At 45.4% G+C, this 15,458-nt stretch overlaps 2 protein-coding genes across 5 annotated transcripts in view; one reads left to right on the forward strand and one right to left on the reverse strand.

Annotated features, from left to right (window-relative positions):
* Positions 1-25: 25 nt before the first annotated feature.
* On the forward strand, positions 26-14,124 carry MSH6 (mutS homolog 6). Of its 2 annotated transcripts, XM_064415138.1 has the most exons (10): positions 26-253; positions 1,622-1,824; positions 4,212-4,384; positions 5,526-8,070; positions 9,381-9,646; positions 10,188-10,305; positions 12,449-12,538; positions 13,089-13,243; positions 13,411-13,610; positions 13,968-14,124. In XM_064415138.1, exons 1-10 carry the CDS (start codon positions 27-29, stop codon positions 14,047-14,049), a joined length of 4,059 nt encoding a protein of 1,352 aa, XP_064271208.1. In that variant the 5' UTR covers position 26; the 3' UTR covers positions 14,050-14,124. The 2 variants fall into 2 exon arrangements, with proteins under 2 accessions (XP_064271208.1, XP_064271209.1); XM_064415139.1 differs by lacking the exons at positions 26-253; positions 1,622-1,824 and adding an exon at positions 3,686-3,958.
* Positions 14,091-15,458, reverse strand: part of FBXO11 (F-box protein 11) — a 70,482-nt gene continuing 69,114 nt past the window's right edge. For all 3 annotated transcript variants that reach the window (XM_064415142.1, XM_064415141.1, XM_064415143.1), the window contains exon 23: positions 14,091-15,428. In XM_064415142.1, coding sequence (XP_064271212.1) covers positions 15,299-15,428 — 130 coding nt within the window. In that variant the 3' untranslated portion in view covers positions 14,091-15,298. The remainder of the gene's footprint in view (positions 15,429-15,458) is intronic.

Genomic DNA, 15,458 nt, shown 5'->3' on the forward strand with positions numbered 1-15,458 from the left:
GGCGGCGCGCGCTTCCCGCCGCGGCCATGTCTCGGCAGAGCACCCTGCTCCGCTTCTTCTCCAAGGCCGCCCCGCCGGCCCCGCCGGCCGGCAGCGAGCCCCGCAGCGAGCCCCGCCGCAGCCGCGCCTCGGGGGAGCGGAACGGCCTCCAGGCGGCCGGCAGCCCCCCGGGCGGGGCGGGCCGGGCGGCGGCGCGGCGCGGCGAGAACGGCGAGAAGGGCGCGGGGGGCGGCGCGGCCGCCAAGGCCCCCAGGTACCGGCGGGACGGGGGGCGGGAGGGGGAGCGGGACGGAGCTGCAGCCGCCGGCGGTCGGAGCGGAGCCTCGGGGTGCCCGTGTGGTTGTCGGCCCGTGGCTGCCGCCGTGCCCTGGATGTGCCCGCGGGGCCGGCCCGCAGCGGCCCGTGCTCCCGGCGGGACAGTGGGACACCGCGGGCACGGGCCCTGCGGTTCGTGTTGTAAATCTGCTTTGCGTGCTCTGCCATAGAGGGACACTGGGGCATCTGGCCCAGCCTCCCTGCTGAGCAGCGCCATCCCAGAGCACATGGCACGGGATTGTGTTCAGACAGCTTTGAGTGTCCCCAGTGAGGCAGACCCCGCCTGTCCGGACAGTCAGTTCCAGTGCGCGGCCAAAAAGTTCTTCCTTGCGGTCTGGTGGAACTTTCTGCCCTTTGTCTCGTGTCCTTGTGCTTGGTGTTACCAAGGAAAGCCTGGCTCCATCTTCTTGGCCACCCCTCATTTAGGTATTTTTACGTATTGATGAAGTCCCCTCTCAGGGCTGAGCAGGCTCAGCTCCCTCAGCCTTTCCTCAAAAGAGAGATGCTCCTTTCCCATAATCTGTTTTGTTGCCCTCTGCTGGACCCGCTCCAGGAGCTCCATGTCTCTTTTGTGAGCACCATGCTGGCTGGTGTCCCCCATGTCAGCAGACTGAGTGTCCCAGCCATCATCTATGGAAGTGTGGCAGTGGCTGGGGTGAAATCTGTGGGAAGGACGAGAGAGCAAATAAAAGCTGCATCAAGAGCTTTGCAGTGCAGGTAGAGTTTTTTATTTATTCATTTTTTGTAGCCTGAGGGGTTTTAAAGTCTTCCTCTTTTCTTTAGGTGCCTGGTTGAAAATGAGTTCCTGCAGGAAAAGGGCACGTAGTGACAGGGCGAGAGGGAATGGTTTCAAACTGAAAGAGAATAGGTCTAATTAGATATTAGGAAGAAATCCTTCACTGTGAGGTTGGTGAGCCACTGGCACAGGGTGCCCAGAGAAGCTGTGGATGCCTCATCCCTGGAAGTGTTCAAGGCCAGGCTGGATGGGGCTCTGAACAACCCTGGCCTGTGCATGGCAGGGGGCTGGGACCAGGTGAAATTTAGGGTCCCTTTGAACCCAAACCATTCCATGATGAAGTGCTGTATCTTTGGGAATCCAGCAGAACTTGTAGGAGCAAATCAAAACAGTTTAGGAGGAGCATTGATGGTGGCATGGAAGAAGTGTGTAATCCAGGTTGCACCCCCTGGGAGGCTTCCAAAGACCATGAGAGGGCAAAATGCTCAGCAGCAGAGTGCAGTGTCTTCGATGAAGAGAGCTGTTCCAGATGTTTGTGTTCCTTAAATGACACATTTGTCCTCTCTGCAGTGTCTCCTGTGAGTATGCTGCTGGGGACTTGGTGTGGGCCAAGATGGAAGGCTATCCCTGGTGGCCGTGTCTCATATACAACCACCCCACTGAAAGAACCATAGTCAGAGGAAAAGGAAAGTCCACTCGTGTCCACGTGCAGTTCTTTGATGACAGCCCTACAAGGGGTTGGATCAGTGTTAAATACCTGAAGCCATATAAAGGTAAGAGGTAGAAACAAAGCTGTTTGAAATGGAAATATGCCACTTGTTTTGGAATTACAGGAGTATAGGATATATTATTCTCCATAGAGAAGGAGCAGCAAAACCAAGAGTAGAATTGAGCATTATTTGTGCTTTGTGACAAGTTTTTGAGGGTTACAGGTACATTTGTGTTTTTACAATTCTTGAAACATAAAACACTTTCATTTATTATATTAGAACAGCTAAATAAGCAAACTTAAAGCTTGCTAATGTTTGGAGATATTTCCTTTATTTCAGTATAAAAACGATGTAAAAGCTAAATTCAGTATTCCACTTTTAGCCCTGAAATCCCTAAAGTGCTAGGAGTGTCAAACCCAGTTTTTAAGCAGCTATTTAGGAACTGTAGGATGTCCAGAATTAAAAGGCTAGGCCCAGGATATTGGGTAAGTAAAATTAATTCTGCTGCAGTGTTTCTTCTCAGCCATGCAGCACTTTTGTAAATGAAATATACAACTTGAGAATGTTGGTGAGGGCAGTGCTTGTAGTTACAGATCAGAGTTGAAGTTTGTGACACTGAAGATACTAGTGAAAATCAGATGTAATCAAGAGTTAACATTTTGCATGATCTCACCATTTTAATAAACATAATCAGTTTTCCCCTTTTTTCGTAATTTTACTGTTGCTGAAAACTAAATCATTGGCTGTAAACTGTCTTGTTAGTCAAATACTTCATATGTAATAAAGTATTTCTGATGCTCTGTGGGATTTGCTTGTGTCACTGAAAAAACCTAAATTTAAATAGTTTCTCCTTTTTTACAAGTCAGAGTTCCATCTCGTGATCATGTAGCCACATTTTTGTCTCCTCTATACCTCAGTGTGCTGCACTTCAGCCATAGTTTTGAATTAAAGTGGTAATGTTATTGCCAAGAGTGTTAGCATAATTTATTGCAAGTAAATTGCTCCATGATTGTGTGTTTTTCCTAAAAGTATTTGAAAACAATCAAAATATTATGAGAGCTTGTAGTTGCACTTAGAAGCAAATACAGGTAAGGGGAGTTAATCTGTTTACCAAAAGAAAATGGCCAAAGTTTAAGCACAGACCCACAGATCTATCACAGGAGAAGTGTTGAATGCAAAACAGAATAAAAATATTTAAAATGCATTTTGTTTGAATTTAAAGCAGATAGGTGTCTTTATATACAAAGGAAGAGTCTTAGACTCTTAGGGTAAGAAAATGGATAAGTTTCTTGGTTGTGTTATTTTTTTGTACCTGAGCAAATGCAGACAGCACAGGGCCGGACCTGTAACAGGTGGGCATGAAGAAGTGGAGGTGCATAGCAGTTGCTTAGGTGAATGTGCAGGTGTTGCACTCTTGAGTGTGCTGCTCAATTATATGAGAAGATTTTTCTTCTGACGTTGTTCAGTTGCATTTAGTATTAATACAAAATATTTTTAGACTGCCTCATTGCATTTGGAAAACCAAAAGGGAGATCTGGATTGTTAATGTGTTGCCTTTGTGCTCTAGAAGCAGCTACTTGTAACTCTCTGCTTTGCTACTGCAAACTGGGAGTTGATTGTGAGTAAGAATTTAGTTTGAGTTGTTTCTGGGGTATTTGGCCTCCTCCGAGTCCCCTGCCTTTGTCTGCCACTGGTTTAGAGCTGAAGCTTCAGTCGGTAGTGGTGGATGATGGGATTCACAAGAGTGAGGAAAAGGACCTGAAATCAGTCTGTAGATTGGTTGGCTTTGGGTTTGTGTTGTGTGCAGGTGGTGGCAGGAGGGGCTGTGCAGGAGGAGGAGGGAATGGAGCAGTTATTAATAGCAGGCTTTGTTCTCTGCCCTGCAGAGGCAGGCTGAGTGGCCAGCTAATCTGGCTAATGGGCTGGGGCTGGGAGCCTGGCAGCACTCAGGGCAGCAGTTTGGAGGCCAGCAGGCTTTGAGGTCTGTGCCATAGGTGGCTTGTGCCTAGAAAGTGAAGATAACTCTGGTTGAACTTTCCTCTCATTGCTAAAGCAGCCCTGTGGTCTCAGTCAGGTCTGTTTGCTGCTCTTAAATCCAGTACTAACTACAGTCAGTGTGAGTCAGAGCTCAGCACAGGAGTGCTCACATGTGCTAATGAGTACAGAAATAGAAGCAATTCTTCAAGTGTTCATGCAGGTAGGCATTTCATTTGTGAGTGTGTATACTTTCCCCAGGGGCAGTTCATCAGGATGAAGGAGTGATAGGTTGCTGTATTTAAGATGTGCTGGGAATGAGTGGTAGCAGCACAGAAGTTTAGTTATCTGAATATGAATGCTAGTTGTCTGAATGCATTTCAAAGTGAACTAGGAACACTGGCTAAATGCTAGACTTAACAAATGTTAAGTCTAGCATTTAGCATTTGTTCTTAACAAATCTGTGTTTTTTACAGGTTCATCAGATGGGGAGACGATGAAGGGAGGTATGTTTTACAGCACAAAGCCTGAAATTAAAAGAGCCATGGTGCTGGCAGATGATGCCATGACCAAAGATAAAACCAAGAGGCTTGAGCTGGCAGTATGCAATGAGCCTTCAGACACAGAGGAGGAAGAGGAGGAAATGGAGGTAAAATGTTTCTTAATTGCTGTAATTTACAGAAATATTGCTTGAACTTAGAAGCTGTGACTTGGAGCTAAGCGTGGAATGTCCTGCAATTCTCTGGTACAGTAATCACAGCTTATCTCCTCATTAATCTTGCACACATATGTATCCATTTGTCTTTTTTTGTACTGCTTCTGTGTTGTCAGGTCATATGCTGGTCTCTCATCTTTTCTAGTTGGAAAGACAAGTCTCTTTGGTGTTCTGTATGGTAAGAACTGACCTCAGAATCTACTTAACTTCTCTGACTCTCTTCACTCATCACTCCCTGGCGACCTACTTTTTCACCCAGAAATGCTTTTTTCTGATGCATCATTTTATCTTCTCTATCTGCTATTCATAGTCCAAGTTGCCCTAAGATTGATCTGGAGTTTTAGTGTGTCTTTATATATATATTTATAGTTTTTTGAGTGTTCATCTAAGGCATTAAATTGAAATTTTGGAGCTCACCCTCATCTTGTGGAGTAGCATTAAAATATCAGTCCTTGCACTGTTAACAGCAGTCTTGGTGCAGTAACTAAAAGGTGATGATTTATTGTATTGTATTTGTGTTGTGTTAATTCAGCTATTATTTCAGTAGCACCATATGCCTTGGAATAGATTTCTTTGGAGAGGAATGGTGTGAGGAAACTGTCAGTGGCATGGTGGTTTCCCTTAGCTCATCTATTCAGTCTTCTGTGTGACAGTGCTTTGAGGGACAGGTGCCACTCCAGGCATTGTGTTATGTGCAGTGGCACTTTGTACTCGCTACACTGCTGGTTTTCCATTAAAGTTTGAGGCTGAAAAGGCAAATAATGGAGTTGCTTTTCTTTCTCTTACATGTGCCATATTCTTTTTTGTGTAGTCTTTGTTCATCAGCATTATGTATGCACAATAATGAATGAGTCTTTAAAAAACACAAATAAGAGTAATTATGCCACTGGCCAGTAGCAGTTACTTATCCAGAAAAAACCTGAGTTCTGTTAAGGTAGATGGAATTGGCTGTGGCTCTGCTGTCTCTTGCTTGAAGTGTCATAGGTACTGCATTATTACACATTTTTGCACTTCTTTATGCAGCAGTATCTTTGCAGCCAGAATTATCTACAGACAAAATAATTTATTTTTCCAGGAGGTGAGTGAAAATGCATCAGGCAACAGTGAAGACTGCAATAGTGAGGAGGATGTGAAAAGCCATAAGCGAGTGATGAGCAGGGAAAGAGCTGTAAAAGCCAAGAGAAGGAGAGTGTTGGATTCTGACAGTGACCACGATGGCTCTGATGTGGAGTTCAAGCCTGATGGGAAAGAAGCAGCAAGCAGTGAGGAAGCCAGTAGTGGAGTGGATGAGAATGAGTCTTCTGACACAGAGACAGAGGCAGAGAGTGTTGCAGAGAGCCCTGTAAAAGTCCCTTCTAAACGAAAGAGAAGAGAGGTGAAAAAGCCTGCTAAAAGGAGTAGCTTGGGAAATGAATGTTCTGAAACACCCAAAAGAGCAGCAACAGTCTCTTCAGAAGCCAAGTCTAAGCTGACATCCTTTGCAGCACCTGAAAGTTTTGAATCTCAAGCAAATGCTGGCAGTGGAGGCACTGGTGGCTTCTCAGTGTGGGAGCACGAGAAGCTTGACTGGCTGCAAGAAGGGAAGAGGAGAGATGCGCACAGGAGGCGTCAGGGTGACCCTGATTACGACCCCTGTACTCTCTATGTGCCCGAGGATTACCTCAACAAGTGCACGCCGGGCGTGCGGAGGTGGTGGCAGCTCAAAAGCCAAAACTTCGACGCTGTGATTTGCTACAAGGTCGGAAAGTTCTATGAGTTGTATCACATGGATGCAGTGACTGGTGTCAATGAGCTGGGCCTGATCTTTATGAAGGGCACCTGGGCCCACTCAGGTTTTCCAGAAACTGCGTTCGGCCGGTTCTCCGATGTCCTGGTGCAGAAGGGCTACAAGGTGGCGCGCGTGGAGCAGACGGAAACGCCCGAAATGATGGAAGCGCGCTGCAAGTCCGCGGGCCACTCCACCAGGTTTGACAAGGTGGTGCGCCGGGAGATCTGCAGGATCATCACCAAGGGAACCCAGACCTACAGCGTCATGGACTGCGACCCCTCCGAGAACCACAGCAAGTTCCTGCTGTGCGTGAAGGAGAAGGAGGACTCGGCCGGGACGCGCGTCTATGGTGTCTGCTTCGTTGACACCTCCATGGGCAAGTTCCACGTTGGCCAGTTCCCAGATGACCGCCACTGCTCCAGGTTTAGGACTTTGGTAGCTCACTACACCCCTGTGCAGGTGCTGTTTGAGAAGGGCAACCTGTCTGTGGACACGCAGAAGATACTGAAGGGCTCGCTTGTATCTTGCATTCAGGAAGGGCTGACCTCGGGTTCCCAGTTCTGGAATGCATCTAAAACACTAAAAGTCCTTCTTGAGGAAGGATATTTCAAGGAGAAGCAGAATTCTGAAAATGGATGTTCTCTGCCCTCTGTAATCAAATCTCTGACTTCAGAGAGTGACTCCCTGGGATTAACTCCTGGTGAAAACAGTGAGTTAGCTTTGTCAGCTCTTGGGGGATGTGTCTTCTATCTCAAAAAATGTCTCATTGATCAGGAGCTGTTATCACAGGCAAACTTTGAGGAATATGTCCCTGTGGATATTGCTCCTGCCAAAACCATGAATTCAAGTAGTTTGTTTAGCAGAACTGGCCAGCGGATGGTGCTGGATGGAGTCACCCTGATGAACTTGGAAGTCCTGCAGAATGGAACCAATGGAAGCACAGAAGGTACTTTGTTGGAAAGGATTGATTCTTGCTGTACACCATTCGGGAAGCGACTCCTGAAACAGTGGCTCTGCGCTCCGCTTTGTAATCCTAAATCCATCAATGACCGTTTGGATGCTGTCGAGGACCTCTTGGCAGTGCCAGATAAAATGTCTGAAGTCAGTGAGTACCTCAAGAAACTGCCTGACCTTGAAAGACTGCTCAGCAAAATTCATAGCATCGGGTCACCACTCAAAAGTCAGAACCATCCTGACAGCAGGGCCATCTTCTATGAAGAACTCAAATACAGCAAAAAAAAAATTGCTGACTTTCTGTCTACCCTGGAGGGATTCAAAGTAATGAATGAAATTGTCGAATTCATGGAGGAGTTTGCTGGTGACTTCAAATCCAGAGTCCTGAAGCAGCTGGTCACCCGCAAAGCCAAAAATCCCGATGGCCGCTTCCCAGACCTGAGTGCAGAGCTCACAAGGTGGGACACTGCCTTTGATCACAACCAGGCTCGGAAGACAGGAGTGATTACCCCCAAGCTGGGTTTTGACCCCGATTATGACGGGGCACTAGAGGATATCAGAACTCTCGAGGATGATCTTCGGAAGTACCTGGATAAGCAACGCAAGCTGCTTGGGTCCAAATCCGTGCAGTACTGGGGGACAGGCAAGAACCGGTACCAGATGGAGATCCCAGAAAGTGTCATATCCCGTAACCTGCCCGAGGAGTACGAGCTGAGGTCGAGCAGGAAGGGCTACAAGCGCTACTGGACCAAGGAGATCGAGAAGATGCTGGCTGCCATGGTGAACGCCGAGGAGCGCCGCGACGCCGCCCTCAAGGACTGCATGAGGCGCCTCTTCTACAACTTTGACAAGAACAGCAAGGACTGGCAGACAGCTGTGGAGTGCATTGCTGTGCTGGGTAAGAGCTTTGCCTCCTTCTGACACGGTAAAACTACCCCTGTGCTGATGAAATCTGATCTGGGGAAGCTCGGTGCCAGCTCTTGACTTGTTGTTTGAAAGCTCTTGATTGTGGTAAGGGCTTTGATAATTAGCAGTGATTCCCTGTTTCCTTCCTGTTGCTAAATAGCAGGACAGTTGCTGGGCCTTGTGATGTTTGCAAGCTGTTTCTTCATTCCTGTTGCACGGTTGTAGATGTGCAGCCAAGTGTTTCTCCCAGTTCAGTGTAGCCTGGTGGGCCTCACTGCTTCCAGAGCCTCGTGTGGGGATTAGTAGCTTCTTATTAAATGGAGCTATAAAAATCCAACCTGGTAAGTTTTGTTTCCTATCTGAGCAGGATGCTTTCTGATTATCCTTTAAAAACAAAAGTGCTCAGTGTCGAGCCTTGAAGAAGGTAGTCTACTAAGTAGGCTTCCCCAAATTGTCCTTAAAATTCTGGGATAGAACAATCTCCTGTATTCCCTTCTCAGGACTGGCATATTTCTCTCCTGTGGATTTTCTGCTAAGATGATGACTCTGGGATGTCTTTGTTCCCAGGGAAAATGAAAGCACTCTCTGAATGCCACTAGAGCAGAAAAGGGAGGGCAGGCAGGGGGTGTTGGCTGGGAATGGATTTGCTGGGAGAGCTGGGAAGCAGTCACATCAGCTACACCACAGCTCAGGGCAAGTGCTGAATTGATTCCCAGCAGAGAGGAATTCAGTGTCCAGGCTCAGCTGTAATGTGTGTACATAAAGCCTCTAAAATCATGAACAGTCTCATTGTGTGGGTGATCAGCTTTTAGAACCTCGGAGCTCAGCTAACTGAAGGGTCTTGTGCTGCTGTTTCCTGCTGGACACACAGAGTTTTAATATTTATACAGTTTTCCTCTGGCAGCTTTCAAGCACAATTAGGATCCTTCACAAAGTAATTCACTGTCACAGAAGCTGATTTCCTCCTTACTTGTTCTAAATTAAAAAACAGTGCAATAAAGTAGTATTTTATGCATGAACTTCTGAAATGAAATTATGTGGATTTTAAAGACTTTTGAACTAAAAAAAAAGCATAGGGGAGTATTTTTATCGTGATATCTGTAGAAATCTGTAAGGAATGAGGAAAGACACTGTAAATATTCCCACCTTTTACTTGTTCTGGAGTCTTTCATGGGTGTTTCCCTTGTGAGGAAAATGGAATAAAATAGAAAATTGTTTTTACAAAATTGCTGTTCAATGAGTAAACGAATTCCAGTCCATGAAGAAATTTGAAACTGTGACTGACTGGAATTTATTTTCTAGATGTCTTGATGTCCCTTGCTCACTACAGTCAAGGTGGTGATGGACCTCTGTGCCGACCTGTAATCGTGCTGCCTACGGATAATGCTCCTCCCTTCCTGGAACTCAGAAATTCCCGCCATCCATGCATCACAAAAACGTTCTTTGGGGATGATTTTATTCCCAATGACATCGTGATAGGCATCAAGGATGAAGGCAGCAGCAGTGAGGCCTCCTGTGTGCTGGTAACTGGCCCCAACATGGGTGGCAAATCTACGCTCATGAGACAGGTGAGTGTCCTGTGTCCCAGGGCACCTCTGGGGTTTGGCTAAGGGAAATACAGGGCCTGGCTGTCACAGGAGGTCCCAGAAGTGGCCTTCAGGGTGTGCAGCCCTTGCACAGGCTGGTAGAAAGTGCTCATGTTCAGAGAGATTTTCTGCTTTAGGGAGGGATAAGTTTTAGTTGTCCTAGGAGAGTTGGTTGGGAAGAAGTGATGGAGTACTGTTTATCTTTTTCAAGTGACTTACCCAGGACTTGGCATCAGCTGGCAAAAGATGCTTCTGCAGGTTGAACAAGATGAAACCAGAGATCAGTAGGGAGGTTGCTTTATAAACACTGCTTGCTATGATAATTTGTGTTTTGAAGGCTTTCAGAGCAGTTCAGTCCTGCCAGAGATAATGCTGCCGCAGCCTGGAGCTGTTAAAGCAGCGGGAAGCTTTATGTACTCCAGTCCCTGTTGTAGGGGAAGCACAGCATCATGCCCTTGTCGTGTGTGTGGAACTGAAGCTGCAGGCACCAGTGCCAATGTGAATGTCCCTGTTTGCTGTGCAGGCTGGTCTCCTGGTGGTCATGGCCCAGCTGGGGTGCTACGTGCCCGCGGAAGCCTGCAGGCTCACGCCCATCGACCGCGTGTTCACGCGGCTCGGCGCCTCCGACAGGATCATGGCCGGTGAGTGCCTGGCACGCAGCTGCACAGAGGGCTGCTGGCACCAACCTGCTGCTCTTGCTACGAGTAGCAAGCTGGAAAGGGGACGGTATTTTGCAGGGAGGGCTGTGCACTCTTTTCTCTTGTCGTTCAGAGTGGAGACAGGATTGTGCTTAGGCTTTATTTTTTTATGTGTGCGTCCGCTTGATTTTTGACAGACTCCCAGGATCAATTCCTAATTAATTTTAATATTAAAACCTTAACTCCCAGCTGGATGCAAGTCAGAGGAGTATCTTTTTTTAGAATTGATTATATTCTACTCTCACTGACACCTTTTTGTAAGTGTTCTGAAATAGGACAGTGATGCTGGGGCAGCTGTTGCACAGGACTTGTTTTTGTACCTTCCTGCAAGGACTATAGAAGTCCATTGTTTCAATCAGAATGACTTGTGTTTGAAATCTGATTTCTTCTCATGAGCAAGAGAAGCAGATGTCCTTTTTGGAAGCAGTAGTTGACAGTTTTTGGAGTATTTTGTTCCTTTAATGGAGAGGAAGACACAAGTGGAGGATGACACAACAAGTGGAATGGTCAAGTCTGCCAGTGGTGATGGGCAAAGTGCCACTGGGATAGAAAAATAAAAGGATTGTTGTGGTAAGAGTAGTATCACTGCTCATTAAGGAGGGCACAGGTTTTCTGTGATCTCTCTTCTGAAAAATGTGGGTCAGTGAATATGAAAGGAGTTAAGCCCACTGAACTTGTTGCACAGAAGGAATTTGGAAATGAATCATTCCAAGTTCTTAATTAAAAAAAATATTTACACTTCCCCAAATCAAGGCTTTTCTTCTCAGCTAGAGAATGATATTAAGGCTTTCTTTGCCCATTTGTCTCTGTTTTGTTTAATTTCAGTACAAGAAGGAACCAAAAGTGTGGAAGAATACTTAAATGCTTATGGTAGAGATGAGAAGGGCCCTTCCTTTATGAGAGATGGTCTAGCAAAATGTAGCATTTTCAATTTTTTTTTTTAATTAACTGGGGACTGTACTTCTGATTTGATATTTCACATTGTGAGGAGGGTGAACACTGCAAAGAATGAGCTTTGAAATCTGTTCTTGATGCATGTTTGCACACTGTGTAGCAGTGGAAAGCACAGAAAAAGTTGTTCCACAGCAGTCACTTTGTAATGGATGTCAGTAGACTTTTATGAAGTTAATTTTTTCAGTAATAAAATTTTAGGGCTTTATTTTCTGACGAGAATAAATGGTTATTCTTAAATATCATTGAAAACATTAAGTCCTGGTAATTTCTTTAAATAAATGCAGAAAACCAGGATTGGTGGACGCTGCTTAATAATTCATGTTAGAAAACTTAGGTTAGAGCAAAGCAGTGCTCGTGCAGCATGAGTACAGGAAATAAATGCTTGCCTTTAATGGAATAAATTGCATTAATTGCTGCTACTTGTGATTATTTGTAATGATCTCCACAAAGAACAAGTAAATCCTGACTTTGTAAGTGTGGGTTTATCATGTGGAAGGGTATGAGTAATTGTGTACTTCTGTTCATAATCTGCTAAAACCAATTTCAGGTGTAAATTTCAGGCTTTGTATTATCTGGGTTGCTGAAACTCCCATGAGATGCTTGAGCCTTAGCAGCAGAATATTGCTTTTGTCATACTTCATTCAAGGAGAGAACATACAAATAAAGCCTTTATTATCCAAATAGTTCCCTCCTGACATTACACCCAAACCAGTAATTCCAGTCTCTCAGTCTTTGATTTTTTTTTTCTGGAAACCCACACACCTTCAGCCTGTCCTGTGCATTCAGAGCAAGAAAGGGACACAAATTCTCCCCATTGTAGCCTTTGTGCCCCTATTTTTGTCCAGCTGTTACTTTTGATGGTGCTGTTATAAGTAAGTAGGTGTGTCGGCCTGAAAACATAATTAATTGTGCTTGTGTTTATACCTGTACTCTCAAGGAACCAGAACTTGTTTTTTCTGGCAAATGGGAACCTGCTGTTTTCACACTGGAAAAAAAGTGTCATGTTTTTGTTAATCTTCAGTTTGCTGTTGAGTTTCACTTTAGATTCTAGTGCAGATTAAATGAGGTTTTTTAGTTGTGGCTCTCAGATCTTTGACTATTTCCTGGCTTTTTTTTATAATTTCCTTTAAAGGTGAAAGTACCTTCTTTGTTGAATTGAGCGAGACTTCCAGCATTCTGCAGCATGCAACAGAGCATTCCCTTGTTCTCGTGGATGAACTGGGTAATTAGACTGTTTTGTAATAGATGGAAGCTAAATCTGAGGGATCAAAGACTGGCTGCAAGGTTTTTGGGCTGTCTGAATGGCAGCCAAGTACACAGGGCCAGTTTCATTGTAATGATGCTGGTGTTTAACTGGTGCCTCAGCCTCTCTAAAATGAACACATCTTGGGTGCCCTGGGAACTCGTCACCACCTCCCACCCCCAGTCATTATTACCCTATTTCCAGCTGTGGTTTCCTGCTTTTGCTTTGCATAATTACTAGCAGCAAACCTCAGGAGAGCAGAAACATCTTTTTTTCTGCAGTGCAGAAGAGGGTGATTGTTATGGGGCCAACACCCAGGTGACCTTCCCCTAGTGCTGGTGGCTGTCACCCCTCACTGCTGTTTGTTTGTCTTGCACACAGCGGGGAGGGGAACAAACAAACACTACAAATGCATTGCTGCATTTGTCTGTAGGGTGTCTGTCTGTCCAGCAGCACGTGAACTGTGGGTTGACTTTGCTGTGTCCCTTGTGCTCCCGAGTGTGCCAAAGCTGTCCCGTTGTGTCCCCAGGCAGAGGCACGGCCACGTTTGACGGAACAGCCATAGCGAGCGCAGTGGTGCAGGAGCTGGCCGAGAGGATCCGGTGCCGGACGCTGTTCTCCACTCACTACCACTCCCTGGTGGAGGACTATTCCCACTGCGGGGCCGTGCGCCTGGGCCACATGGTAGGGCTGTGGGGATGGGCTTTTCCCTGCTGGCATTTCCCTGCTGGGATTTCCCTGCTCTTCTGCCCCGAGAAATGGGTGTTTTGGGAACAGGACATGATGTCCCATGCATTTCTTAGGCTGCAGGTCAATACTGCAAACTCTAACTTGTGACTTGTTCTTCCCAGGCGTGCATGGTTGAAAATGAGAGTGAGGATCCAAGCCAGGAAACAATCACGTTCCTGTACAAGTTCATTGAAGGAGCCTGCCCAAAGAGCTACGGCTTCAATGCAGCAAGACTTGCAGATATTCCAGAGGAAGTCATTCAGAAGGGGCACAGAAAAGCCAAAGAGTTTGAGAAAACAACCATCTCACTGAGAATATTTAGGTAGGGCCCTGGGTTTCTCTATCTAAGTTGCAAATGGCTTCTAGGAACGCATTTTAATATCTGGGCAGTGGCTTTTGCTCAGTCCAGCACGAGCGGCAGTTACAACTACTTTTGTGAGCCTCAGATGTTCATGGGATGGAGGGAGGTGCTATGGGAGGGCAGAGATGACAAGCAGTATTTTAAGCCTTGGGTCACTGTGCCAGTCTGAATTTGCACACAGACGTGCTGGGGGGGGGGTGCCACTGGCAGCCTTTACACCAGGCCCAGCATCCCTGTCTCCTAAAGCTGTTGCAGGAAGGGCAGTCTTAAGCTCTGGCCCTCCATGTCTCTGGCAGTAAAGGTGGTTATTTCCCTCAGGTACCTGTGCCAGGTGCTGGATGGAGCAGCCTGTGATGCAAACGCGGTTCGGAAACTCACGGCGATGATCGACCGGCTTTAGGAACTCGCACGGGTTTCTCAAGAAGGTGGGAGCAGACAACATTATGATCTAATAAACTTTATTTTTTAAAAATGACCATTTTTCCATTGTCTTTCCTAGGAAATTAAACCCTTTAATTCATACCTACCCTCTACATAATGGTTATTGAGTACTCCACAATATATTAAGTCTAGATGTTATGGTACATGCATACACTTTCAGGCTGTTGATTACCCACTGTCACCAATACACATAAATGGAAAAAAGCTATGAAACTGTATAGGGCTGTATATATACTTGTCTCAGCTTCATTAGAGCAGGAAATTGCTGTGATTTCCAGCAGGTTATGTAAGTAATGTCCAGACTGTTCAAAAAAAACTATGAACAGAGTAAAAGTACAAGACTGTTTTGAGGAGACTTTCTACTGCGTACTTTAAAACATAGTAAAATTTCTTTCACAAAACTTAGTTACATGGGTACTTTGTTTTATAGTGCATTATAGTCTAGGAAGTCTCATTAAAACACTCGCTTTTCTTTCTTTTGTTAGGGTGGTTTGAGTACAGACTATTGCTGGGGCAGGGGAGGAGATTATTCTAACTTCAGAGGACACCAGAAAAATTGCTGGATATAATTTAAGATTAGTGTTTTCTCTTTCATAGAAAGAACGTACATACTGGGACATGAGTACAGTTACAGCAAGTCTAGGTGTGCTAACAAAACAGGACACATTCAAGTACAATAAGATTTTTTGCTTGAAATTAGAAACAAACTACATGAGATTAAAGCATTAAAATCATATTTCTCAATCTGAATAAATGTTAAAAAATCAAAAGAAATGCAGAAGTGCTAGCTCACATTTTTACCATGTTACAAAAGCGATTGGTACCCATGTCCATAAAGGCAGCAACAAAGAATGCTGCTTGTCTACAGAATAGTACTACTGCAAATTGGACTGCGTTTCAATGCTACTTGTAAAAACACCAGCTCTCAGAAGTTGGTATCTGTACAAAATTGCAGCTTATTTTTCTTCACTTCTGTCCCTTCAAAGTCTTTGTTTACACAGTAATGCTAAAACGCCCAGTTCTGTTATCCTGAGTCAACATATTGCCACTTTCTTTTTTGGTAGGTTGAGCTCCATAGTGTCAACACCTCACACATCCGCTTTAATACAGTCTCTTTCTGCAGAAATGGGCAAGTGTAACTTCCTCCAAAAAAAAAGTTTTAATAGTTATGATATTAGAATGGCAGGACTTTGTTTCTGAAAAGGAATTCAGTTGTGCTGCAATGTATTAGATTCTATAGGTGGAGCAGAGTCATATAGTGTATCTGTATCGTGTGTAGGCTCTCCGGCGAGCGTACAAGGATTGGACAGTGTTCCAGCACCACAGTCACAGAAAAACCTACAACACAGAGGAAACAGCTCTTAGTGG

The sequence above is a fragment of the Passer domesticus genome, chromosome 3 (assembly GCF_036417665.1).
Source record: "Passer domesticus isolate bPasDom1 chromosome 3, bPasDom1.hap1, whole genome shotgun sequence".
In the NCBI taxonomy this organism is placed as follows: Eukaryota; Metazoa; Chordata; class Aves; order Passeriformes; family Passeridae; genus Passer; species Passer domesticus.

Bases quoted from the DNA above. Each gene is read 5' to 3' on its own strand.
- MSH6 (XM_064415138.1), top strand. From the start codon at position 27: ATGTCTCGGCAGAGCACCCTGCTCCGCTTCTTCTCCAAGGCCGCCCCG. The intron at 8,071-9,380 runs GTAAGAGCTTTG...TTTATTTTCTAG, and splicing joins GGAGTGCATTGCTGTGCTGG to ATGTCTTGATGTCCCTTGCT. The intron at 9,647-10,187 runs GTGAGTGTCCTG...TTTGCTGTGCAG, and splicing joins AATCTACGCTCATGAGACAG to GCTGGTCTCCTGGTGGTCAT.